Below are 27877 nucleotides of genomic sequence, written 5' to 3' on the forward strand. Positions count from 1 at the left end.
CGCACCGCCCGGCACCATTCGTTTTCTTCTCAAGAGTTTTTAAAGCACGTTTCGCGGAGGGATCTCAAGCCGTGTGGTTGTCTTGTTCGGAGAGCTCTCTGGCCACAAAACGCCTCTTGGTGCCAGCCACGCCCTCCCCTTCCGCCCACCTTTTTGTCTTTATGCTTTTCCGCAAGAGGCTTACAGAACGAAGCAGGTTTCTCCCCCTTTCCACGACCTGCCGATCTCCAGGAGAAGCCCAAAAAGGAGGCCGAGAGCGATCCATGCTTCCTTTCACTTTCTGACGTCTGTGATCGGTGCGCCGACAAAAAGTGCAGAGCGGCAAAGATCTGCCGTGGCTCCAGAACAGATGTTTTGAGCTCGTCCAAACTTGGCAAAGTATTTCGGTTCCTTAGTTCCTGCCCCCGTTTCTCATTGTTAACCTCCCTTTGGTTTTTCCTCACCACGCGACAGCTATCGTCCGTCCACAGCCTGTCACTTCTCTGTCGCCGATCCGATGCCTCGTCCGTGTCTCCGTCCTGTTGCTCAAAACGCGTCCAGCTCCTCGCCTCTCTCGAAACACATATCGCGTCGACTCCGGCCTCGCTCTCTGCGTGGTGGAGCGTCTGGGCGACGCCCACCTTTTTCTTCTCTCGGTTGTGGCCGCAACGCCGCCGCGCCTCCACTCTCACCGCACTGCGCGAGCACGGGTCTCCCCTGGCGTGCGCCCTCGTGCCAGTGTGCACTCTCTCTCCTGCACAGACGTAGTTCTCCGTCTCTGGCCTTCCTCTGTCTCTCTGCGCGCGCGCGCGTTGCCCGACCCAGCTGTCGTGTTGTTTTGCCCTTCCGCGTGGAGTTGTCTGCCGTCGCGCCGCGATGGACACGCGATTAAAGCCCGTGCGCGCGCGCGAAAAGCGCCGCTCGTTCTTCTACGACCAGCTGCCTCCGCCGAGCCCAGGCGCCGCGTTCCACTCCGGCGAAGAGCCGCCGGCTGCCCCGGCAAGTCGCGCGAGCACGCCGTCGGCCGCGGCGGCTGCAGCCGCGGCTGCGGAGGCGGCAGCGCAGGCGTCAGAGGCGAGTATCGCTTCTCCGCGAGGTCGAGGGCCTCCGTGCGTGTCCGTCGGCTCGGCCCACGACAGCGCCTCGGCGTTCGGTTCCACGCGGCTTCTGTCCTTCGCCCCCGGGAGCAGCGGATCCGCCTCGAACTTGCCGTACAGCCCCGGGTCGGCCGCGGGGCGGCACACCCCACGCGGGTCGGTCAACTTCGATTTGGGTTCCGTTTCAGGCGGGGCATTCGCGAGCGCAGCAAGTGCCGCGCAGGCTGCCGCCGAAGCGGTCGCCTCGCTCCAGACGGAGAGCGGCTCGGGGCACGAGCGAGAGGCCTTCCGGCCCGCACTGCGCCGCGTGCAGTCGCACACGAAGCTCTCGATCGGAGCGACGGAGGCGGCGCTTCAGGGCGAGCGGTCGTGGCCGGGGGAGGGTGGGCGGCGGCTGGCGAGGGCGGCGCTCGCTGCGACCGCTGCGGCTTCGCTCGGCTCGTTGCGGCGCGGGAAGCGGCAGACGTTGCCGGGGAGGACGGGCGGGGCGGGAGCTTTGTTGCCAGTCAAGGAAGAAGGCGAGGAGGCGGGGCGCAACGTGGACTTGGACTCCGCAGAGACTCGCAAAGGCAGTGGAAGCGACGACGGCGACGGACCCAACGAGGGAGCGCAGTTCGAGAACCAGGGACAGCTGGGGACGGATTTTATGCGGAACGTGCCCATGGTGGTTGGCATCCCCGTCTACGGCGTGGGCACAGGCGTGACGTTTGGCAGTTTTCTCGGTCTCCTGCTCGTCGGGCTCTTTACGACGCATCTGTTCACCTCCTGGTACGCCGCAAACATTCTCTCGACGGACGTCCCCATCCCGTCGGGTCTCGACGCGACCCTCCACCTGCGCAACTGCGCGGTCCAGTTCCAGCGGCTGTCTGAAGCCGACAGAGCGGCGGGGCGCGGCAGCTTCATCCGGATGTCAGCCTGGCTCGGACTTCAGGAAATCCCTCGCCACGCGCGGTCGAGTGCACAGACCGAAGATCACACGCGGCCTTGGAAGTGGAAGTCGCCTCAAGAACTGATGGTGCTCCTCCGGTTCTCCAGCTACGACCCCTGGTTCCGGTGTTCACTCCGCTTCTTTCTCGCCGACGACTTTGTTTTCAACTCGCTCGACATCCTGTTTTTCCCGGCGGACAACTACATCAACCTGGATGCGTCCGTCCCCGTGATTGCCAAGGAGCGGATCTCCCTCGACGCCTTCCACGCGTTCATTCGCTTCCAGTCGATCGAGGCAAAGTCGGTCTCGCTGTCGGTAATCGACGGGAACCTGAACTTTTCCCTCGACGGGCCTTCGTCGCACTACAGCAACCAACCGATTCTCGTCAACAGCCGCACGGCGAGTGTCTCCGTCCAGAGCCGGTCCCCGCTGTCTATTTCCCTAGACGCGGACGCCGCAGCGCGGAGTCTGCTTCGGGCGTCGGGCCGGATTTCCGTGTCGGCGCCGCCTGGCCTCAGCAGCCCGTCGGCAGCGGAGGAGGCCCGAAACGGTAACGGGAAAAGCGACGGGGCGTCGGTGTCCTCCGAAGCGTCGCCAACTGTGCGCGCGCTTTTGCTCCCCTCAGACACCTCGGCGATGTTTGCGGGGATCATGGCGGTCCCCGTCGCCCTCGACTGCGAACAGTGCGCCTTCTTCGCGACCGCCCGCACGCTGACCGAGTCTCTCGAAGAGACGTCGATGGAGACTTGGGTCGGGCAAGTTCACTCGGCCCAGCCGCACCTCATCCCCTACGCGGAGGAGAAAGTGTCGGCGGCGCTGCGCTGGGTGGAGAGCGACCCTTCAGCCCCGTGGGTGATTAACGTGGAGGCGATAGGCTTGCCGGAAGCCGCGGGAGTCTGGCGCGTGCTGTCCAGCAATGCGTACCTCAACAATGTCTACTGGTTTGTCGTGCTTTCCGGGGGAATGCTGCGGCCACGGACGCTTCACGTTCCCCTACAGATTATGGGGCTGTTTTGCCGGAGCGTCATCGACGTCGACGAAGACGACCGAGTCGCAGACGTGATCACCTCCGCGGAAGACTACCTCGCAGAGAGCATTTCGCACTACTTTACTCGAAGGAGACAGAGCGGTCGGACCGGCAGGAGCCTGAAGTGGGGATTAGGGTGGACCGCCCAGAAGAGAGGCGAAGACGCGCCAAAGGCCGCCGCCGAAGTCATCCGCGCGGCCCTCACGGGTGATGCCAGCGGATCCAACGAACTCGCCCAGTCCCCAGCGAGGCGACTCCAGGCTGTACCCGCCAGAGAGGATGAGGGCGTGAACGGCCCAGACGGAGACGGGGAAGAGAATTCGAAGCACGAGGCGAAGCACGCCGACAGAGACGCGAAGCGAGTCCACACGGCTCCAGCTTCCACAGGCAGCCGCGACAAGTACCGCTACCAGTTGCTTCAGAGTCGGCAGAAACTGTACGAGCAGTACTACGCAGTGAAGAAAAGAAACGAAGAGAGGCTGCGAGAGGCTGCACATGGCGCAGCGGACCTCTTTGCTCCCCTGCCGAAGTCTCCCTTCTTTCCTTCGGAGGCAACCGGGACCGAAAAGACAGACCCGACAAAGGGGGCCGAGAACCACAGAAAAAATGCGAGTGCCTTTGCAGGCAGGGATGACCCGCAGGCCGGAGCGCTACAGACTCGGGACGGCGACGGAGCGGCTGAGGGCGTGGCTGCGCAGGTAACGAAGCAGGAACAAAGGGAGAAACGAGGGCCTTTCGGGCTCTACCAGTCCCTCTACCGACCGTCCTCCCTCCCGACAGTCGCCTCCTCGAGCCTGCTGGACTTGGACGACAGCCAACGCGCCTTTTTCCAGGACGCATCGCCCGCGCCAGTAAGGCCTTGACGGACCTGAACACCTGATACAAACATGCGGCCGATCCACCTTTCAGTCCATCTACATATATATATATATATATATATATATATATATAGAGAGAGAGAGAGAGAGAGAGATGTGGGCTCGTGCAGGACAAGCGCCTCCCTCCTGGAATCTTTCGCCTGCGTCGCCACCGAGCAGGGTGTAAAACACAGGTGGAACAGGCGCCCCCCCCCCAGACACCTCTCCGTTCATAGCCGCATCTGGCTTTCTTTCCCTCGGGTCTCTGTCTTTGTCGCTTTTTGTTTCTTTCTCTCGGGTCTCTTTTCTCTTTCTTCGAATGTGCGCTTCGAGTCCGGACGCCCGCGGCGTTCGTTTCCCTGGCGCGCAGCAGGCGTTCGTCTGCCCGTCCTGGCTGGGCGCAGGCGCCGGGTTTTCGCGTCAGGAACTGCTTTTTTCTGTTTCCGATTCGCGGTGTTTAGGTGCGCATGCTGCTGGCCAAGAACTCCGCGTACCCCGGCACGTCCGTTGGACCCACCAAACCCCTGAGCATGTGCATCAACGAAGTCATCGAAGACAGCTTCCTGGTGCTCTGGAACGCTTTGCACGACACGCGCTCGCCTTCCACGCTCTATGTTTGGTCGGCAGACTACACTGGGCCGGAATACCTTTACTCTGTCCTCAGCGACGCCCTCGTCAAGACGCGCGTGGGGTAGGCGACAGCCCGAGGAGCCGAGCCAAAAAAACACAGGAAAGGAGGGCGCGAGGCCAACAGGGAAAGGAGGGACACGAGGAACACTGCCGCGGAACCCAGACGGACTCGCGGAGAGGGGAAAACCCAACTAGCACCCTGACGGGCTGCACTGGTCATCCGACTCAGCATCCACGCCTCTTAGGTAGAGCCTATTGGCGCGTGAATACCTTGGCATATCATATATATACACGTGTATACAAATGGACGTGCTTATCTATGTATGTATGTATATATATATATATATATATATATCTGTAGGTTGGTATGCACAGACGTGCAGAGAGGTTCGTGTGACACATTTACATACATGTATTTCTCTGTTGGGTCGATCGGTCAGCAGTTCACTGGCAAGTTTGTCTCCCTGTGCCTTCGAACTTGCGTGCCTTGTTTTTGTGTGTCTCTTTCTCTTCGCAGAGTCCGGGACACTTGGTATTTTCTAGTCGCCATTCTCATCAACCTCGTGGCCACGCTCGTCCTGGCCATTTTGGTGGTATACGCAGTCTACGCGCACTTTCTTCCACGGCTGAAGCAACAGGATCGAGAATCTGTCGTTCTCCGGGACGCAAGTCATCGGCTCGACCACGAAATCTCTGGTGAGAATGCCTCAGTTCTGCACACACGTGCGTGGCGTGTCACAAGGCTTCTACGTAGCCATGACTCTCCGGCGAGTTGTATGTATGTATGTATGTATGTATGTATGTATGTTTGTTTGTTTGTTTCTGTATATATGTCGACATACAGATGGACAAAGGCGCGTGAGTCTATGTATATTGTAGCTCCGCGCTAGATTGTGCGTGCATGGGCGTCGGAGTGTGTCTCCACAGACCAGGGCTGGTCTCCCTGTGCGGTGGCTTTCTCGAGCTGGGAGTGTTTTCTGTTGGTCTCCCGGCGATTCTTTCTTTGCGTCGCTGTTGCCGTCCCGATTTGCAGGCAGCGCGTCTTCGGCGGAGTCGGAGTCGAGCTGGAACCTCATGGTTTCTCGCGTGCATTTCCCGTGTCACGGCCTGCTGCTGCGCTGGTCTGCGCCCGAGGGCGGCAGCCCCTTTTTGCGGCTGGGCGTGCACATTCGCCCGGCGGAGGTAGCGTGGGCCGAGGCCTCGAACGACACGGCGACGCTGCTGAAGTTCTCCAAGAAGGAGCTGTACGTGTACCTCAACGCGTCGAGCGTACAGACAGTCCACCAACTGGGACTCAACCAGAAGGAGTTGTTCCTGCCTATCCAGCACCCGGGAATGGTCGAGCTGGACACGGCCCAGAGCTACAAACTCGATCCGGAAATCAAGTACCGAGTTCGCCTGGTCCGGTTCACGAGTCACGGCCGGGCGCTGGACCAGTCCAGGTGGTCACCTGAGATCATCCTGGGCGGCGCCATGACCTTCACCGACTACCCGATTCTTGTCCTCAAGCGACTGCTGCCTTCGTCCGTCTCGTCGCTAGACATCTTCCTCAGAAAGTTCACCTACGTCGCCAGCCACTTCTCCATCCCCGTCACGCTCACCAACATCAAACTGCAACTTTTCGACATGCCGCCCGAAGCCAAGGCCAGGCGCCTGGGAAGGTAAGCAGAGTGCAGCCAGGGAGCTGAGCAGTCTCCGCGACGAAAAAACTTCGAGCATGCGTTGGGCAAAAGGACCCGCGCAGCGGGGCGAGGGTAGACCTGATCCACGGGCGGTGTTCCCGTTGCCCTCCCGGCCTTCTCGTGATACCGGCTTGGTCGAACAGCGCTTTCTCTCCTTCCCCTGTTCCTTGACTGCAACGACGCCCGCCCTGCTGCGGTCGTCTCATTCTCTCCCCCCTCTACACTCTCAGCGCTTTTTCATCCGCGTCGTGTGTGTGCTCTCCCCCTTCTTTCTCTCTTCCCGTCGTTTCTCTTCCCGTCTTTTCCGCGATCTCTTTTTTGTCGAGAGTCTGAACCCGGGGTCTTCAAGTCACCTGGTTGCCACGCATGCAACCGCTGTGTCTCCAGGCTCTCCTCGGGGGCATTCCGGCGCCTCCAGAGATCTTCGGTGGTCGAGAACGACTCCGCCATGATGCAGCGATGGGGCTCGGATGTCGAAAACGTGGTTGAGAGCTTGTCGTGCGACTACGTTGCCAGCGCACACTTTGGGTACAAAGCGCAAATGGTGAGTGCCCTGTTGCCGTCGACTCCCGAATGCCGCAGAGACACAGAAAAAGAGCACGATGAATTTGCTACCTCTGGATAGTCAACTCCGCATCGACGTCCTTCACGTATATATATATATATATATATGTATATATATATATATATATATATGTATGAGTAGGTATGGATTCAAGTCGGTGCGCGCGCGAAAGCGCGCTGTGAGTACCCCCCTTCGGAGATGAGGAGCGTGTGTTTTCTTTTTCGAGCGACGATTCGGGAGGCCTGGAAGAGCTCCTCTGGTAGAGGAGCGCTTCTCGAGCGGATTCCTTTCCGTGTTTCGATGCATGCAGACAGACGCGTCGATTGCCACTGCGCGTCGCGCCCTGTGCCGCGAATCGTGGAAGCAGGCCTCGAGCGCGTGCAGCGGCACACACAAATATATTTGTTGTATGGGCTGTGGACTGCGTATCTTTTTAACTGTATCGCCGACACTGTACGTCGCCGGACCAGGGAAAAAGTCTGTACCGGAATCTACACTTGCAAAGCGAGACAACCATGATTCGACGCGTTTTCCTACCCAGAACGACGCACGGTCCTCCTGCGACGTGAGGTGTACCGGGGAGTCGCGTGCGCGCATCAGAAGTGGACTGCCTTTGATATGCGTCAACGCGCTCGTGTTGTCTTTGTTTTCCATCGCCGTTCCAAGCCGTTTCCCTGCCGGGTTTTCATTTTCTGTGGCAGGCGAAAGATATTCGCACAAAGACGGGGCGGCACGTGTACTCGGAAGTACGCTTCCAAGGACACCCGGTCGTTGTATCAGGCGACCAGCTCGACTCTGGCGACCAGAGGGTGAGAGTGGGGAGAGGAGACGCAGCACGCAAAGAAACAGAGATGAAACAGACACGACCGTCCGGGGCGATCTCAAACACCCAGAGCTTGGGACCGCCTCAGCGCAAAACTTTGACGCAGCAGTTCATGCGTTTCACCGATGCGCGAAGCGCATGTACATCCACAGAAATCTACATCCGTGCAAATACATATATATGTAGAGTTACTTGAACGCCTGAAGTGCATTAATAGAGCAATGGGGCGCGTCAGTTCTCGTTTTCCCTCTTCGTTCGTCTCCCCTCTCCCCCTCTCTCAACAAGCGTTCACGCCTGTTTGTGTCTCTGTTTGTGTCTCTGCGGCGTGCTGCCTGCGCCGACGCGCGTTTCTCCCTCCAGCCTTACTTGGAGCTTTGCGCGAAGAACAAGCATCTCCGGCTGCTGAAAGACCGAATCGCCCACAACACCATTGGCTTCGAAGTTGTGGCGGGGATCACCGGACAGGTGCTGGCCTTCGGCACCATCCGGTTCGAGGACTTGTACCAAATTGTTCGCGAGACCGTGCACAATCAAAGAGTTCAGGAAGAGCGCAGAGAAGAAGGCGAGACGCAAGACAGAAAAGACGGTGAGGCAGACGGCACGCGGGGTTTGCAGCGGAAGCGGAGCCCCCACGGAGCGAGTGTCCAGGTCCGGTGCTTGCCGTGGTGTTGTGCACGTCGCACTTCCCCAGGAAGAAAACCAACTGTCTGAATATTTTGTAAATCTGCGCTTGGTTGCACTTCCGCGTCTGCGGTGGCTCGGTCCAAAAGGCCCCTGTCCATTCAGCCGTCGACTGCGTTCGGGTCTGTCTCGCTGTCTCTCGTGAAACGGACAAAAGTGTGCTGCATCTTCCCTGAAAGCTTTTCTCGCGGATGCACGCCATGGCAGATGTAACTTCTCACGGTTTCCTGCGGTCATACGCGCCTGGTTTGTTCGCTTGCGTGCGTGTCCCTGGAGGCCTTTCTCGCTCGGAGGCTGTTGACACATACACTGGAAAGAGCGCAAAATCTCCGGCGCGTTCTCGCCTCTCGACTCGAGGTGTCCATGTCTGGCTCGGGTCTCAGCCCACCTCTCTCGGCTGCGCCTTTTCCTGCTACTTGCTTTTGCACTTCCTCTCTTGAAGTTTAATGCCCGCTGTGAGTGGCCAATCTCCTGTTCGCAGACAGGACACCCGGGCGCTTCCGCGTCGGCCTGGAATACGTCGACGGCGGCGGGCCGTGGGGACGCCTGGAGTGTACGCTCGACATCGAAAATATTCGCAGCTACATCCGGTAAGAAAAGGCAGACGAAAAAGGGAGAGAAAGGCACGTTTTGGACTTTCACAAGCTTGTCTCTGCCTGCAGAGTGATCGAGCTCTTCGCCTCTCTTTCGCTCGCGATACCTCGATATATATATATATATATATCTAAATATATCAAGTCCGTGTCCTTCGTAGTTCGTATCCATCCTTCAGCTTGTCTGATTGTGTGCATAGCCATATTGTGTTCGCCTACATCATTGCCTGTTCAAATATATATATATATATATATATATATATGTAGAAGTAGATGTATGCGCATGTATGGATAGGTGGGGAAGTGGACGGACAGCGTGCTGGGTGTATGTACCGCTACACACATGCTTGCCGTTAGGCAGATGTAGAAGGGGGGGGTTCGGGCGAGCCTTTCTCTGTCGAGAGTGAGAGGTTCAATCGGATTTGGAGTGGCGAGTGACGCGAAATTTATGTGGAGGCGACGCGGGGCGTGTCGGATTTTAGGGGCTCTTGTCTGTGTCGGCTGTGCTTTAAAGGCACTTCGACAAGGACGATGCTACGGACCAGGCCTTCCAGAGACGAAGAGCGCGTCTACGTACGACCATTCAATCTATAAAATCCTCTCGAGTCGACGACGCGGACGATGGCAGAGCCTCAATCAGTAAGGCCCTAGGTTTTTCGATTTCGTCCCAGACATCTCTTGGGTTTTTTTGCGTTTTTTCGTTGGCAGGACGAGCGCCGATGCGCACGCGTTTGCTTCCCGTCGTGAGCAAGGGGCTGTGGGCTGAGGCGTGGAAAGACCGCGAGAAGCCGCAGGGCGTCACGCCGGCCGGACGTTCTCTCTCGGGAGCTTCTGCCGTTTGGTTTTGACGGTGTCTCTTCCCCGTCGGGGTTAAACGTTTTGAAAGCAAGATGTTTCGGTGTCGCCCATGTCTCTTGGTTTCGGGCTTTCCACGGCGTTTTCGGTTTTTCCGGTCCGTTTCTCAGGCGGACCCTCGGGCGAGCAGCCGGGCTCTCAAGACGGTCGGCGTCGGCGTCTCTCGCGAGTCGAGGGAACCTCCGAGGAGATTTTAGCCAAGCTCGGGTGTTTGAATGGAGAGGGAGAAGGCAGAGAGCGAGAACTGCCCCGGGGGGGACTGGGCAGCGGCATCGAGTTGTCCACGTCCACGCCGCGCGAGAGGACCCGCGGTAGGCGCCTCTCGCGCCTGGAAGTCCCCGTCGACACAGACGGCCTCCAGGGTGAGGAAAGGCGGGGGAGACAACGACTGATCGAGACAGAGGTCGAGAATCGCAAGCCACGACCCAGGGAGGCACAAGGCGCGCTGTCTCGATTTCCGCCACGCACGTCTCTCTCCTTTCCTTCTGAAGTCTTTTTCTCGGCACCTGTATCGAGGAGCGAACACGCAGTCCGAAGGCACGACTTGTCTCTCCGCACCGCTTTCTGCATGTGCACCATAGACAAAAAAAAGCGATGTGTGCTTGACGGGGGATGGATCAGATGAGGCCTCTCGTGTCCTCGTCGCTTTTTCGCGCGTGTTGCCATCCCTAGTTCGTGGACGTCTTGTTCCCGTTTCTTCGCGCGCGTCTGTGTGTCCTTCAGTCCCGCTACTCGCGGCTGCAGAGAGCGCCGCGCAGGCGCCTGGACCCTCGACTCCGCGGTTGAGTTCACACCTCGCGCTGAGTCGCGTCTCGCTCTTCTCTGGGCCAGGATCAGGCCGGGAAAGCCTGCCGTACTTTGTCAGCGACTCCCCCGGGCGCCCGCTGCTCCAGGGTTCCGACTTGTTCGTGCAGTGGGTTTGGCCCGACGCAGGCGGGCACCCTGACCACATCTTTCTTGGTCTCTTTCGCCACGAGGACAGCCGATACATCTCGCCTCTGCACTGGGGAAGACCCGTGCCGAACACTGGCAGCTACGCGTGGAGCGTCGACACCGTGTTCGAGGTACGAACGCGGCCGCGCGAGCAGGAGTCCCGCAAAAAAGAGCAAAAGCAGCCCAGCACGAGCCGCCTGCGTCGAGGAGTGCCTCCAGGACCTGACGCGCTGGGGCGATTCTGTGCCGACCGGGGTCTGCGCTCCACGTGTGAAGAACCACAACTGACTGGGCAAAAACGAAGAATCTTCGCCTCCTTGTTTGTGGTGGAAAGGCCATTTCACAATGGTGTAACCGTGTCTAGTCTTAATATATAGATTTTTAAAATATAAATGTGTAAATAAACGAAAAAAAGGAAAGAAAAAGGTAAGTGGATTGATAGACCAAGGACTCCGGAGACAGTGGGGGAAGGACGAGACAAGAGGCGAACCGTCTTCTCAGAGAACGCACACGCGCCGCCATGTGTAGCCACTGCTGAAGTGTGCACGGGGTTCCGGAAAGAGCCTCACGAAGAGGAGGCATGCCAAACGCCGCGTGTCGCTCTCTCTCTCTGTCGCTGGGACCTCCAGGGTGTCTCCCGAAATGCTTTCTCCAGCTTCTGTGTCCACTGGGCTCGTCTTTTTGCTTCACCGATTTTGCCTTTTCAGCGAGGCCAGCAGTGTCAGCTGGTGTACATCGCCATGTTCACCAGTCCCCTGCAGCCTCCCTACGACCCAGCCGGGGCTGTCTGCGAATCCAACGCCTTCTACATTGTCAGGCCGACTCCCCTCGCTGAGCTGGAGCTTATCTACGCCTCGTTCTGTCGAACGCACGGCCTCGAAATGGAGGTATGCACACACCGACCCTTATGAAAGTTCAGAAGTAGAATGAGAAACGCGTGAAATACTGAAGATAACTTTTCACCGCACCTAGGTTGGACAGCGCTCCCGTGTCTCTTTAGGCCTTCCTTTGCCACCGAAAAACCTGTGCATCTCAACAATATCTTTATATATCTATATCTATATCTATCTCTCTCTCTCTCTCTATATATATATATATATATATATATACGTATTTGGGCATGTCCATGAATAGGTACACATGTGTACTGTATGTGTGTGGAGGCACGTGTATGTCCACCGCTGTATCTGTGTCTGTAAGTTTGGGATGTAAATTTTCTGCACCCGAAAATGCGTTTTAAGATCGGCTTGGTCGTGGCCCCGCTCTTGCCTGGGCAAGGAAGTGTCTTTGTTCTGGATCCTGTGTCCGAATCAGCACATGTCGGAAACTGCGCTTCACCGCTACGGATTCGACGTTCGCGAGCACATGCTGAAGATCTGCCAAGACCTCCGCGCGCCTCTCTGCACGGAGCCGCAGAGCGCCGAGGCCGTCCATTGCCCGGGCCAGTGTCTGATCAGCACGCAGTCGAAACTGGTGATGTTGGACCGAGCAACCGACGACGTCCACGGAGGCGCCGCAGCCCCGGAGGAGAAACAGGTGGTTGTGTACAAGTAAGTTCGGAGCAAAAGAGCTACACGCGTGGACGTTGCTGTCTCACGACAGTACGGGTGTTCCACGTCGGCTGTGTTCTCTGCGCATGGAAAAGGAGACAGAAAAACCCGCCCGGCGGCGAGCCTAGGAAACGCGGCGAGACGAACCCCGGACGTTGGCGACAGCCGCGCCGCGAGTTCCAACGAATGCACAAGAGAGGAAGGCGCCACACAAAGAGGAAGCGACACTGAGAAATAGACGGAGGGGCATTTAAATACCAGGGCAATCACTCGAAAGAGCCACGCGCGTTTTTTGACGAAGAACGACGCGGGCCCAGGAGGAGCCTTGGCGCGTTTTTTGGGGGGCGCTTCAGCCTCTGCGGTTGTCTTTTCGTTTCGCGTTCCCCCGGTCCCGGTCCCCGTCGCTCTCTTCTTGGCGACTGTCTGCGTGTCGCGCGACGTTGGGTCCCCCTTTCCGTTTTTTGGTGGCTGCGTCTCGAAACAGAATTGGGGCATCACCCACTCCTGTTGCTGTGCCTCGCCCTTGGGGTTTTTCTGTTTCTTTTTTTCCGGCCTCGTGTGTCTCCGTTGCCCTGAGTGCTGTGTGCTTCCGCTTTCCTCTTGCGTTCCTAGGTCGATCACGCGCAAAGTGCAATTGATTGAGAATTTGGGTGTGCTCCGCAACACCGATTGGTGGACGCGCAGCCCGGACATTCTCTTGTTGAACAACGACTTGTTCTATTCGAGTCGCCTCCTCGAGCAGTGTCGCCAGCTGAGCGCATACCTGCGCTCCTGTTTGCATTTCTTCGGCAACAAGTACACCCAGACCCCGGTCGACTGGGGTTTGCGCAGTCCCGAGGGCGCCTCGCAGCGGTACCTCTCCAGGCGCTTTGAATTCCGCGTTCTCCCGAGTCTCATCAACGTTTGGCTCATCTGCATCCAATGCATCGTGTTCTTCGCCTTTCCAATCTTTGTCCTGGTCTTCACCGCACTGCACAACTACAGCTTAACCGTAAGCGGGAACGGCCGGGCACTCGGCGAGGCCGGGGGCTCGAAAACGGCGAGAGATCGCCCCGTCCCGTGTTTCTCTCTCTGGAGTGATTTACATTGTGTGTCACACCTTTCTCTATATGTGCACATGTAAATACATCAATCGGTTTCGGTGATTATCTGCACAGTGGTGGAAGCGCTGTGTCGGGGGGGGGGAGTCTGCCGGTGCCTCGCACGCTTGCCACGGCTTAGGGTCGGAAAACGTCGGAATGGAAGGGCTTTTTGTGTGTTTCGCAGGAAGCGACGCGCTGCCTGCAGAAGCAGAAGAACGAACACTACTTCAGCGACGTGATGTTTGAGGGGGCGAGTCTTGCTTCGCTTATGCGCCTGCCTCTCGGGAATCGGATGGTGATCCTCTTCAGCTTCCTGTACATGTCTGTGATGACCGTCGCAATCTTCTTCAAGTAGGTCCCCGTCCTCCGTCGCCTTTTCCTCGGCGGCTCCTCCCTCTTTTTTCTTTCAACTGCTTTTTGCTCTCTCGCCGTCTCTAGCGCCGGCTCTAGCCTTCCCACGCCGTCCGTGCGGAAATCGCTTCTCCCTCTCTCGCGTCTCTCTCTCGAGTTCTCTCGCTGTTTTGCCGCGTGAGGTTCCCCACCGGCTTCGATTTTCTCTCGTCTGTGTGCCGCGTTCTCTTTCAGCGTCTTTCTGCGAGAGCGCTTCCCGCGCGCGCTGCGCCTGCTGGACATGACAGGCCGAGCTTTGGTGACCTTCTCCATCTTCATGACTGCTTGGGCGCTCTCCGCGTTTTCCTTCTGGTTCCTGCTCGGCGCCCTCATTAACTCGGACAGTTTTCTGCCCTACGCCGCGATGGTGGGCTCCGTCGTCTTCGTCGTCGGCTACCTGTGGATGAACTTTCTCAGCTCCAGGGTGAGACTAAAGTGCATGGAGAGGAAAGAAGTCCTATTCCAAGGGGCATCTTTCAAAACTGCACAGTTTCCTGCATTCCGAGTTCCCCCTACGCCTCGCTTTGTGCGTCGCCTGGCGCCCCGCAAAAAGGCAAAACAGCGGCGGGCCAAGAAACCAGCTGAAGCGGTCTGGTGATCTCGACCGATCTCAGGGAGCCGGAAGGAGCTGCAGGCTGCGGAAAGAGAGGCGTGCGAGCTTTCAGCTGTCTGCTTCGTCTCCCTCGATCGCAGACGCTGACGAATTTCTGCAGAGCCCCGGGGTCGCCTTTCCAACTCACAAATGCGCATCGACACATTTCGCCAGGTTCATGCAAGCTGGCGCGGACAACGCCTGGGCGCGCGTCGAGATAGGACAAGGGGGGTTCCCCTGTTGCTGGTTCAGTGTCTCGATGCCTCGTGCGCGTGTCCTCTGCTCCCTGCAGGAAGGGGTGACGAAATTCATCGAAGACAACCTCCAACTCCTCCTGTCTCTCGCGCTCGATCACTGGTTCGCCAACATGAATCTGACCTACACCGGCAAGGAACAGGTTGCAGACGACGAAGTCCTCGTCACCTACCGAGATCGAATTCGAGACGAACTTCGGGTGCGCCTCCCAGGAATCGTGCACGAGGCGAATACCTCATTCATACCTACAAATATACTTATATATACATATTCATATTTACCTATATGATAGACACGGTCAGACGCGTGGACACACGGAGAGGCATGTCAGTTTGGGAAAGTGCCAGGATGTCCGAAGGGAATCCAGATTTCGCGGCGCGCCGCTGCGCCCCTTTTTTGTGGAAAGCCGCTCCCCTCCAAGCCCCATCTTGTGTACGCGATGAAATATATATAAATATATCTTTATATATATAAATATATATATAAAGATATTCATATATATATATATATATATATATGTTTTGTGTGGATATAGATATAGGTAAATAGGTTTGTCTATGTGTGTATATTTCGTTTGGATCACGCAGACGCAGCTAGGATGCAGTTTGACGAAATCTCGTGAGCTGCACCAAAGGTTGTACATGCATCCGCGCATGTGTATAGACAGGTGCCTTGCCTTTTTTGGGGGCCTTCCCGTTAAGGTGCCGTGAAGCTCTTGTTTGGATTTCTTTTGTTCTTCAGGATGGCCGCATGCGCCTCCAACGCGAATATCAGCTTGGCCATTTGGACCAGTCAGACGACTGTTCCGACGGAAGCGACGCTCGCCTCTTTGCGGACCACGCTCGAATTAAACAGCAGAAGGAGAAAGTACGTCGCAGCCGCGCCCCATCCCCTTCCTCACTCTTTGTCACAGTGGAATTGTAGTCGCAATCACACCACGTGAAGACATCTACAAATATACATATATATCTGTATACATCGACAAATTCACATTATATTATATATCTGCCGCTGCGTTTTTATTATCGGTCGGCGATTTTGTGCGAAACTTTGAGATCCTCTGTTCTGGCTGCTCGAGGGACCGGTCTCTGTCTTTGCATGCATACATGCAGAGAAAGGCTCCACCCAGAGAGGGCCAGCGACAGGCGTGATCTGTTGAGTTTTTGCAGCTGTGCATGCAGTTTCTTGACTTCGAAAAACGCGCCTTTTCGGTCAAAGGAGGAGGGCTGGATCGAGCGCGTCGCCCCTTGGCACCGAAGCACGTGGCGAATAACAGGAGAGTGTCCCCTTCTGCTCTGTCGCATTGCGTCTCAGCTGGCGATTCCTGTTTTCGACAAACTCACCGCGACGAACGACCAGAACTTCTCCTTCGATGAACGTGGACTGCCGCGAGGCCTCGAGAACATCCCAAATCTGCCAGAAGGAGGTGAGCGTTTTCCAGATCGAAACCATTCATGCGGAGAAAGATGTGACGGGAGGAAGCGGACCCCAAAAGGAAGAGAGGCACGACACGCAAAGGCGTCACATTTACGAGGAGACACACATACATACACACAGACACACACACACACATACACACACACGACGAAGTGTCCTTGGCTCTCTGCAGGTTTTTTGTGGCTCTCAGCGAAAAAAAAACGTCGAGGCGCTGTGGCGGCAGGTTCCTGCAGAACTCATGCGTGTCGCGTGTGCGTTTTCCGCGCTTTTTTTGTCCAGCTCGTTTCGCCACTGTCAGCGAGGTGGAGAGACACTCGGAAAAGATCGACGACATGCTGTCGGGCTGGGAGTCGGCGATTCTCAAGGACGGCGTCAAATACGGCCCACGATTCGGGTCCGTCTTCCGCGCCTTTCTGCGCGTTGAGAGATGTCTGGGAAACTTGAAGCAGAAACACCTAGTTCTTGCTCTCCTTGCCTCTCTTGCGTTGTGGTTTTCGTCATCTCGACGCCCTCGAAAGGCGCTACACGGAACTATGCATTCCCGACGTAGAGCGTTGCTGCCGCCTCACACATTGTACCTCGGGAGCAGCGGACCGCTTCACTGAAACGCTCGCTGGTTTCCAGTCTATACACATCTGCATGCATATATATATATATATATATGAGTGCATGTGTGAACGTATGTGCGTAGATAGAGGGATAAATAGATACGGGTTGGTTCGCGGGTTGACCGTGTCCAAAGTTTTTTGGCTCAGTAGGATAACAGGGATGCAGAGGGCGGGCTGAGTTAGTAAAATTTTATTCTTCTGTATGTTGGCACGCATTTCCGGCACTTTTTCTGGGTTTTCTGTCCCTTCAGTTACAAAATTGAGCGGTGCCCGCAGCCCGGCCAGAGCTACTCGTACGCCATTGTTGCGCTGCCTCGCTACCCCCCTGCGGAGGAGTTGGGCGATGTTTTGAAGGCTCAGTTGGTATTTGACTACTTCAACAAGGAAGGGAAAGAATACCTGACAAAAACGGAATTTATCGCCTTTTTGAATAAACTGCGCGACAGCCAAGCAGAGGAGGTAAGAGGCACAACCCGCTGTATGACACGAATGTGTGACGCGTCCTCAGCAGATCTTACGTATAAATCTTTCTCGTACATCTCGGCCTATATATGTATACGCATGGAGAGACTGCATGTGCTCCTTCCTCCAGCCGATTGCCACCTGCACACACATGGATATGTATATGTATATATATGTATCTGTATATATATATATATATATATATATATATATATATGTAGATGGATGTTTGCATGTGTGTGAGCGTAGATGTCTCGTCTCGGTTCGCGTCAGTCTGTAGGTCGCTAGTCTCTCTACATGCAGGGCGTTTGGCATCGATGGAGAGTGTGTTTTTTTTGTTTTTTTAAGCAAAACTGGCCAGAGCTCCTCGAGTACTTCAACGACATAGCCAACACGAACATCGATCCGAACCGCGGCATTACAGTTCCCGATCTGTTGAAAATTTACAGCCTTCAGTCAGGTGAGTAAAAGATTCCCAGAGGCAATTCTCGGGATCTCTCGCGTTTTTCGAGCGGTCTTTTCCTCGGCCTTTCTCGCTCGTTCAGTCGCCGACCCTAGACCCGCGCACTCGGCACTGCGCTCTGGGTTTCGCTGCAGGAGAGCTCGACCGGGACTACGAGAAACTGTATCCGATCATTCGACAAGAAGATCTCGATGAAGATTTAGAAGACCTCGAACACCTGACCGATGACGACGAGATGGACGGGCAAAGCGACGAGGAGGTATCAGACTACGAGGAAACGACGGAGGACGAGGAAGACGACGAAACCGACGCCGTAAGCCAAGAAAACGGTGCTAGAAGGACGCGCTTCTCTCTCTCCGTGACCACCGTGGTGACCTGGATCGAGAGGAAACAATGCAATGTGGGAAATTTGATGTGGTCGTGAAGAGATGGTAAAATGCGTAGCTAGAAAGCAAACAAAGACAACGTGATATATGTTTATATGTATATGGGCTGAGTGTCCGACTTCCGTAATTCGTGAATCTGCTTGACCGGCTCTTTCTCTGTCGTTCTCTTTCCGACCCTAGGGAGGTCTGCTGATGAAACGAGACACTGAAGGCAGGCGCACGCGCCGTCCCTTCACGGTGCGAGGCGAAAACGACAATTTGACGGCCGCGCTTTCTTCACTTTTTTCGTGTGTTTCTCTGTTTTCTCCACAGGGAAGCAAGAGCGGACTTCTCCAGAAAGGGGAAGGCGGCGGCGCGGTCAAGCTTGTGTCTCAGGAGGAAGAGAGGATCGAGATGGAGTTGAAGACGAATTTGAACGCGCGCAAGCTCCAGTACATTTTCAATTACGCGACACAGGAGAACAGGGGACCGTAAGTTCAGCCTGAGTCGGCGTGGGGAGAGAGATATGCGGCCTATGTCGAGTTCTCCAGCGCTCCTGCCTTGCACAGGAGAAGGCAAATCCATCGAGATTTCGCCACGCGTCCTTGAGATCTACTCTTTTGTGTCATTTTCTCGCCAACGTGCGCAGGCACTGTGTGTGTGAGGGGAATGAGGCAATATCCGTCCGGAAGGTTCGGCGGCGTGGATTTGCCTTCCGACTCTCTCTGTGTGTTTTTGGTTTTCCATGCTTGACGCGGTTTCTTCTTCCCTTTTAATCGATCGAAGAGCAGAGGTTTTGGGTGGCCTCAAGAGTTTCCCAAAACCCTGCGAAAACGCTTTTCCTGTGGCGTGTTTTCGGGGCGTTGACGGGATGCCTAGCCACTTCATCCCAGGGAGGCTTGTTCTCTCGCGTTTTGTGTGTCGTTAACGCGCAGCGTAGTCGACGAGCTTATCTCTTCCGTCTCGTTTCTCGCCTCGAAGATCCTCGAAACGCACATTCTCCTTCTTTCTCCGGTTTTCGGGAAAGAGGCGATTCTCGGCGTCTCGGGAGGCTCCTCGCAACGCCTCGCGCGCATCGGCACGGTCGCGCCCGGTGCGGCGCTGAGCGACGACGACCGCATCGCGTCCTCGGCCAGAAAAGTAAGGAGATCGCACGTTGAAGGTGGGAAAGTGGAGGAAATGCTCGAGGCCGCAAAGGCGAAAAAGAGAGATCAGGTATACGCAACAGAGTTGCTGCTTGGCTGGACTACAGGAGAATGTGGGCCAGCAAGCTCGCTTCAAGGACCTCGGCAAAACACATTGGCCCTTTCGGGAAAAGGGATTCCAAACACCTTTCCCATTCCTCCGCTTGCATACGTACGTATACATGCCTCTCCATATAAACATATACAGATATATATATATATATATATGTATATATGTATATATGGTGTAGGCATGTACATATATATATATATATATATATATATCGTCCCATCATGGGATGTGTCTTAGGAAAGAGGTTCGACATTTTGTTCGCGCGCCTGTAGTCGCGGCGTTTGTGGCGTTCTCTCTGCCTTTCCGTCGTCCAGTTTCAGTTGGCCAGCAACTGGTGTGGGTTTGGCGAGAGTCTGTCTCGGTCCGGCAGGCTGTCTCTTTGAGTCGGTGTTCGCCGCGGTTTCGCTGTGTTCTCTAGGACGAACGGTTCGTGACGATGATGAAGGTGATTCAGCTCGAGTTCATCCAGGAGTTGTCGCGGCAGTTTCGGCTGGTCCACACGGCGATGTTCGACACCCAGAACGTGCGCGCGGGCGTGCAAGACTTTTACGACAACGTGATACCGCAGCAAGTGTCGACGAAGGCCTCGCGGCTGTTGAACCAGAGTCTGGAGCTGTCCAGGGCGGACGTGTACCCAACAAACGCGGAAATCTTGTCGACTTCGCCGCCAAAGACCGCCAGCCAGCTGCTGCGTTCGATCCAGAAATACCGCATCGAAAACGACCAGGAACTCAAACAAGTCCTGACGTGCATTTGGAAAACCCAGGGCGCGCTCCAAATCAAACTCCAAGTGCACCTTGTCTGCAAAACGCTCCTCGACCTCGAACTCCTCACCGAAAGCGACTTCGTCTCAACCACTGCCGAAGTCCCCACTGAAGCCGGACAGACCCGAGAGGTGACAAACGGAAAGGCTCAAAACCGCGAACCGTCTCCCTCCTTCAATACGCACAGGCATATACGCATACATGTGTTCTGTTTGCACATATATATCTCTATCCATATATATATATATATACATGTATTTTTGTTTTTGGGATTTGCGCGGGGGCTAGGATAAGGCAGAGCAGCTCTGCAGGACGCTGTAGGGTCTGCTGAGTTTTACGACGAAAAGCCTCGAGGGGACAGAAATGCGAACGGACGGGGCGCGAAGCCCATACACGCGTCACACGAGTTTCAGAGGGTCACACGCACCCGCGCACGCATATCAAATTGCAGAGCCAGGACTCGCACGGACAGATGCAGTTGCACACATCTATAACATATATATATATATATATATATAATGGTTGTCTCACAGGCAGACTGCGTCATGAGCTCTCCGCTGTCCTTGACGAGTTCCCCGGAAATAATTGCCTACGCGCGACACGGGTTTCCCTGTTCCTGTCTTCAGTTCCGAGCTCTCTGCCCGAGAGAGCCTGCGTGCCTGAAGCTGATTACGGAGGCGATGGACAAACAACTTGGAGGGCGCCTGCGTCGGATGACTTCGACGACGCATCTGGTTCAAGTTCTCCGGCACATTATCGAAAGAAATGTGTGGCTCGATTGTGAGTCGTGTCTCGGGTGACGGCGCGTTGGGCATTGGTGCGGGGTGTCTGTACAGCGAGCGACAGAGTGAGGCGTCCGGAGGCAACCTCAGTTTCTTGTTTACGGTGCACGCGCTTCCTCTGCTGCGCAATCGCCTTTGCTTACGGCAGTGATTCGGATCGCCTTTGGCATGGTTTCCTCCCTCGTTTTTTCTCAGGTTTTATCTTCCTCGTTCAGCTGATGGGAAACGACATCTACGTTGACGAGCTCCCTGGCGGAGCCGTCGGAGTCGACGGCTCCTCCGGGCGCTTCAAGGACCGAAATCCTTCCGGTAGGGATTGGTGTTGGGAGATTTTTGTAGACGATGAATCCCGGAAAACCGAGACCGTTCAGGTTCTTCCTGGCCGTGCCCAGATGTCCAGCTGCGCATAGATTCGTCCGCCGGCACCGAGGTCACGCAGTCCCAAAAATCTAACATTTCTCGATCCCCAAACACCCTGTGGCCATTCTCCACCTGTCGGCTCCCATGTATCGAGTTAGATCAATCTCGATACACCCATTCACATACGCATGCATTTACCTATATAGGCGCAATTCCGATATATAAACATATATATATATATATATGAATATATGTGTGCTTGGTGTTGTGTGTGTGTATGTGTTTAGACGAGTATGATCTGGAGAGTCCGACTCAGCAGCGGTACCGCCGGAATTTGTTGAGGATTCGCGCGGTGTTTGACCAGCTCAGCAACTTTGCGGGGTTCCTCCCGCTCGACCTCGTCGACGAAGCCATTCAGCTGTTAACGGACAACCGGCTGAACTTCTCGGGCGTGGTGGCGTGTCTCCAGCACCTCAAGATCGGCAGCGTGTACATCGAAGACAGCGGAGACTTGGCGAATACGTTTGACCACCTCGGAGTTCGGCGCGAGTCGCCAGTCTGCGACATTGAAGCCTCAAGTAGGGGCAGCGTCGCGCGTCGAAGGCGAGAGGCGTGCACGGTTGCATGCGTATAGATCTGCCGGAACCTTGGCATTTCGGGTTTTTTGCGAAGATGACGCGCTGCGCTTGGAGGTCGCCATCTGTGTGCGGCCGGATCGAGGGCGGAATCGACGCTCCGCCTCTCAGTGTCGGATGTGTGCCTGTGTGGAGTTTGCACGCCGCGAGCCAGAATTGTGTAACTCAAATCGAGTAACCAGAGGCACTAGAGCGCCTAGGAAGGTGGTCAGTGGATGGGGTAGTATTTGGGTACATCGTTTGATCTTGAAGGGGGAATCGACGCACACGCGAGCGCAGCAAAAGCCGACGAAACACACAGTGCAGTGTTTGGTGATAACTGAGCACAGGCGGATTTCTGGCGAGGCCAGTTGGACGTCAGACAGGCGGACGGACGCGGGCGTAGCTTTGTGTGTCTCCGCTTCAGGTGAAACGGTCAACGAAGTGATTGACTGGACGTCTTTCCGCAAAGACCCCGGCTGGACTCCGGATCTGTTTCGCGCGTTCGACCGCCTGACTTCCTCGTGTCCCGGCTACATGGGCAAATCGCAGATGTTCGAATTCGTGAAGGAAATCCACAAGCTCTTTCAGCCGCAGGTCTCGGAAATGCGGAGAGGCCGCGACCGTCTTCGAGGCAGAAAGCAGGAACAGAAGGGAGGAATCACCCAACTCGGGGGCGTCTCCAGAGAGCAAGCTATTCGACAACTTGGAGCAGAAGACGATCTGGCTGGAGCCATCCTCCCTGCGGAAGTCACTGTCGATACAGCTGACGAAGTAAGCGCAGCAAACAAGCAGCGCCGGGCCAAAAGCCACTGCCCATCAAACTATCAGTCCGCACACATCTCTAGACACGCATGCACGTCCCTCCCTGTCCATAGATATATATTTAGATATATATTTAAATAGATAGGCAGGTGTTTTTATATATGTATATATGTATTTGGTTAGAGCAGATACCATTGTATCCCTGGTTTCGGCATCTTGCGTCGTGCTTGTCTTTGAAAGTCCATACCAAGAAAGAGGAATCTGGGAGTTTTGCGGCTTTGCCGCGTGGTGAGGTTCGAGCGCCGGCGAGGCCGGTTTTGCCCGGTGCGGGCTTCTTCTTGCTCTGCTGGAGCTTGCTTTTTCCTTCGCGCTCCACGGTTTCCTGGCGTCTTCAGAGCATGCGCATGGTTTCCTTCGAGATGTTTCACAAAGTGGCGACGAAGCTGGGCTTGTCCGTGAGTCACCGGCACTCTCGCATCTTGTGGATCATTCTGTCGCTGGACTCCTACGAAGAAATCCAGCAGTTCCTGCCCGAACGCGACGTGAAAATGGGGCTGATTCGCATCTATTTCCAGCCGCTTGTCGGCTCCGGACGGCCCGCGACCAACCGAGACGGCGTCTCTGAAATTACTGGCTACAAGGGCTACGTGACGTTTGTGCTTTTCCGGCGCATTCTGCGACAGCTCGGAGTCGTTATTTCCGACAAAGTGAGCGGAATTCGCCGAGGCGCCGCGGGGAAAGTCGAGAAAAGAGACAGACATGCTTCGGGGAGAGGCACAAAGTTTTGTTCGCTCCCAGCACATGCATCACCTTGCCAGGGAAAGGATGGGAATCCGCAAGGAACGAACAGATGAGGGGACACGTTGACGGTAGCCCCGCGACCTCATCGGTACACGCACACAGGCATCTGGGGCATGTCCATAGATACGCGCTTTTGCGTCGATCTGTATAAACGCGCGCACGCTCATCGCCTCAAACGTGCACATGCACGTAGGCGCCTATTCATAGGCATGTGTACGAATAGGTGTACACGTACATATATGTAGGATAGTGCTCGGTTTTGGAGTGATTGTTTGCACACACCTGGCGTTCAAGCAGATATGTGATGGATCTGTATTGAAAAGGTTTTTTCGGTTACTTGCAGTCAGCGAGAATCCTCTGGGACGACTTGCCGAAAGACCCGCTGGACATCACGGATTTCCTGCCTTCCTCGCTGCTGAGCGAAACGTGTCCGACCAAGTACCTTCGCATCGAAATGGACAAGCTCGGGATGGATCCGATGAAAGGCCGAGTCGCCAGCATTGAAGTCATCCAGAAAAAACTCCCGCGGTGCGCAAGTCCCCAAAATAATCCAAAATCCTCCATTTGTACATGCACATAATCATTTATATATATATATATATAAGACGATAGATGTGTGTCGGTCGTTGTACCTGTGTTTATACGTATAACTATACCTCTATATATTCATAGAGGTACGCAGATCCATATAAGTATACATATCTATATATTGTGTGTTGGTAGACCTGCATCTTTCGCTCTCTGTGTAGGGAGAGGAGGCGTGAGCATGACAGTTCCTTCGTGGCCGTGTTTTGCGTTTTCCGGTGGTGTGCTGTCTCGGTATTTTCCCTGCATTTTTCAGGTGTGAGTTTTCTTTGCGTGTCCCAGCATGTTGATGACGGGGTTGTGGCCGGAGGCGATTCGCGTGTTGCTCAAACTTTCTCTGCAACTGGACGTTTCCGAGAGCCACATCACGACGGTCTTGACGGCGATGGACCGCCGCGCCAACCGGTACGGGCTGATTCGTCCGGAAGAAGTCGGTGCAATCTTGTCGAATCTCTCCGTCGAAGGCATGACTTTCTCCATGCTACGCGACGTGATCCAGAAGATGCGCGTCTTAATGCCTGAGCAAGACATCAAACGCATGTTTGATCTCATGGACATCAACCAGGATCTCACGCTCTCTCTCGGCGAACTCCTCAGCGGCTTCGAGGTGCTCTTTGGGCGCCTCATGCCCGTCCTCGTCCTCAAGCAAGTCGGTCTCTCGAATGAACGCATGCTCATCATCCTCTCTTGCACGACGCTCGGTCTCCTCGCCTTCTTCGGCTTCCTAGGCCTCGCCTTCTCCAGCTTCGAGGTAAAAAGTTCGCGTCCGCCGAAAGCGTCCGCGCGAACAAACTAAGGAAAGAAGACGCTCGAAAACCCATACACACGCGTAGTCCTATGTGTATGTGTCTGCCTACATTGAAATGAATGTACATGTTGGGCATATGTGTACTTTGATGTGCATTTATGCGTGGAGATGTAGCGGGGGTTGGAACGCTTTTGCGGGTTCATACTCTTTGCGAAAAAGGTAAAAAGCGGTACCTTCGCGTCGGCAAATGGGACAGCCAAACCGAATGCAGATGCACTCAACAAGGCTGCTGAACTTTGAAATCGACACGGAATACGTTTTCTCGTGAGGGAGGACACAGATATATTTGCCTTTAATCATTCTGAGCGTATATGTACATATGTGGCGACGGTGCTGGGCGTCTTTATCGGCATGTATTAATATATACATGTATATATATCGAAGATGACGCAAGTTGGTGCGTATGAGCAGGCAAGGGAGGAAGTTGCGGGATATTTCTTTTGTGGTGAAAACGTATTTTTTCCAATTTAAATCGTGTATCATATTCGAGAGTCCGCCTACCGTGTGGTATCTCTACGCATTCGTCCATTTTCTGATCGGCGGGGGGTGTCCAAACTCAGGGTTGGATTTAGCGTGAATGTAGTGTCCGGTTTCTGACGAATGGAGGAGCGTGGACGCTCATCCCGACCCCCCCCCCTCGATATAGGGCTTCGATCGCAGTCGTTTTTTTCTGGGGAAAACCCACAACCTTTCGCGTTTTTCAACCCTGTCCTGTGAGAACTGGCGTGTCTCTGTCCTTGTTCCGCCCAGAGCTTGAAGAGCGGCATCAGCACGGCGGTTCAGTCGCTCCTGGCGGTGCTCGGAGCCGTTGGATTGCAGTCGAGTGCGAGTCAGGAAATGGAGCAAGTTCAAGAGAGAATGAAGGCGCACATTGAGGCCATCATGGGCGACCAGCTCTCGAAGGCGAAAGAACAAGTCGAAGAACTGCAGGAGTACATAAAGCCGGAGCCGCCTTCCAAAGAGGGGAAACCCACCAAGGTAGGCGCCAGGGTGACGGCAACCACGGGGCTTTAAAATTTTGTAAACAGAGGAGAAAACGAAACAGACGTCTAACTCGAGAAATGCAAAGGTCCGTCTGCATCCTCCACGGACCAGCAGACTTATACATATATATATATATATATATATATGTGAAGAGTCCGGTGAAAGTCTGGCGCTGCCGCCCGACGACAACAGAGAAATGGTGGGAGCCGTCGACAAAAAATGTGCCCACTTTCGCTCTCTCTAAATTCACATTTGGAAACATGCATGCGGTAATCCGGCGTCACTTTGACTTCCCCTCGGGCCTTTTCATTCCTGCTTTACCTAAACGGTCTTTCGGGGCAGAGAGCGGCGTCAGCCACCCTTCGGCTGTTGAAAGCCAAACTCTGGAGCGTTCGTTCTTTCAGTGCCTTCTCTGATCTAAAGAATGGCCCGCTGCGTCTTCTCTTTGTAGCTGCGATACTTTGTTCCCCGCAAATTCCGCCCGGACCTCGAGGATCCTCGGCCCTGCGTCACATTCTCTCCCGGCTCCTACGTGCGTTTGGACCCGACTGTCTCCGGTCGCGTCGATCGCGACAAACTGCGCTGGTCCATCACGCCCCGCATTCCAAAGAAAACAGGCCTCACGTTCAACCCTCGAACAGGTAAAAAGGCGCCCTTGGAAAAAAAGCACCTAAAAAATGAGACCGATATCCACAGGGTTGCAGACCAGGACCGACTGTGTAGGTGCGGATATATATATATATATATGTATATATGTATATATCTATATATATATATATATATGAGGACGACACATGATGGTGCACAGCGACTTAGGACTGTTCGCAGCAAATACGAATACACCACATAAATATTTTCGAGTCAGCAAGTGGAAAAAGTGTGCGCATGCGCTGGTGAACAACTATGCTTGTGTACGTATGTAGAGATTTCCATGTGTATATATATATGACGAGGGGCGTCTTGTAGTAAGCGCCGAAAGATCTGTCTCCGCAGAAACCCAGACGTGTGTGTACGTGCACTGGCCCGTGCGTTCGTGTAGGCATTATTGAGGGAACGATTCCGATTCACGAAGAGCATTCAGGTTCCTTCCAAGTGCCGGTAACGGGCGACAAGCGCGTGTTCAAACCATCGGCGTCCCTCAACGAGTACTCGGAGGTCGACGGAGTCTCCGACGACAAATACATTCATCGTAAGAGCTCGATTTCGCTTTGTTGGTGTCTGTCTTCAAGGGGAGGCTGTCTTCTTTCGCTATCCCTTTGTCGCTGCGCTCCAGAATCTCTCTGTGTGGTCTCCACATCCCTGCACTGTGCGCTGACACTCAAACGCATGCAACGGTGCATGTGCGCTCTCTGTGCTTCCTGAAAGAACGGCAGCCGCCAGTGAAAGAGGGGGTTGACACAAAGAATGTGTAGGCAGAGAAGCACTGAAGAAAAGTGAACAAATCGATAGATGCAAGCGCAAATTTCGAAGCAGCTACACAGACGCTGATGGTGAGGGTACGCCTGCCTTTTGGCCCTGTTGCATTTCTTGCCAGCGTAAACGCTTTGTCGTTTCGGTGGATGTTCGATGCTTCCCCTCAGACTATGATATGCCCCGACTGGGGACGCACCATGAATCGTTTGGAGAGAAGGTGTTGCGCCTGTCCCGGAAAACGTACACGGTCGTCGTCAGAAACTCAGCTGGATATGCGCGAACCCGCGTCACCTTCCAGGTCCGCTTTAGAAAAGAACCAAGTTAGAGGATAAACTGCGTGTGGCCTGTACATAACTGCACGCATGCCTATAGAGGTTAACACACATTTACATGTGCAAGTCAATGAATCGGACGGTATGTGCACCCAGCTGTTTCTCCGCTACGAGACTGAGAGAGTCAGTTAGGCAAGTCGCCCGAGACCATAGTGTCTCGATCTTCTGCGGCAAGGGGGTCATTTCAGTTACCTCCATGAGAAAGCGAAGTACCGTTTGTTGGAACTCGTCGACACGGCTGTTCCGGGGTTTTGCTCTCCTTCGCAGATCCAGCACCGAAGCATCATCGGTCGCCAGCAGAAGAAGGAGCCGGGAAAAGAAGGCGGACCCGAGTCGCGGAAGGACTTGAGAAAGCGGCAGACTGTCCGCCTCGCCGACGTCGATGTGTAGAAAAGACGCAAAATGCACACCAGTGGTTGGGTGGTTAGCGACGCTGCCATTTCGTCCGAGGTCGATTCGGGCGAAGCACCGAAACACGGAAAGGCTCCTTGGTGGGTTCTGTGGTGTGAAATCGCTGGGAGATCGCAACTAGCCAGGTTTGTGGACAACAGCTCACGT

The 27877-nt window shown here is 55.0% G+C and overlaps 1 protein-coding gene across 1 annotated transcript; it reads left to right on the forward strand.

Annotated features, from left to right (window-relative positions):
• Positions 1 to 855: 855 nt before the first annotated feature.
• Positions 856 to 27709, forward strand: NCLIV_059650 (putative EF hand domain-containing protein; the record flags this gene model as incomplete). Its single annotated transcript, XM_003885519.1, has 38 exons — positions 856 to 3882; positions 4350 to 4579; positions 5036 to 5214; positions 5552 to 6179; positions 6588 to 6744; positions 7467 to 7574; positions 7949 to 8174; positions 8751 to 8859; positions 9377 to 9501; positions 9828 to 10079; positions 10441 to 10781; positions 11358 to 11537; positions 11965 to 12200; positions 12813 to 13191; positions 13467 to 13633; positions 13868 to 14096; positions 14557 to 14718; positions 15261 to 15386; positions 15834 to 15945; positions 16236 to 16350; positions 16816 to 17023; positions 17375 to 17486; positions 17624 to 17802; positions 18188 to 18345; positions 18790 to 18994; positions 19530 to 20006; positions 20502 to 20655; positions 20853 to 20966; positions 21305 to 21595; positions 22059 to 22405; positions 22792 to 23103; positions 23541 to 23725; positions 24065 to 24533; positions 25341 to 25568; positions 26026 to 26215; positions 26614 to 26763; positions 27155 to 27285; positions 27587 to 27709. 38 exons carry the CDS (start codon positions 856 to 858, stop codon positions 27707 to 27709), a joined length of 11121 nt encoding a protein of 3706 aa, XP_003885568.1.
• Positions 27710 to 27877: the final 168 nt, after the last annotated feature.

The sequence above is a fragment of the Neospora caninum genome, chromosome XI (assembly GCF_000208865.1).
Source record: "Neospora caninum Liverpool complete genome, chromosome XI".
NCBI classification, from domain to species: Eukaryota; Apicomplexa; class Conoidasida; order Eucoccidiorida; family Sarcocystidae; genus Neospora; species Neospora caninum.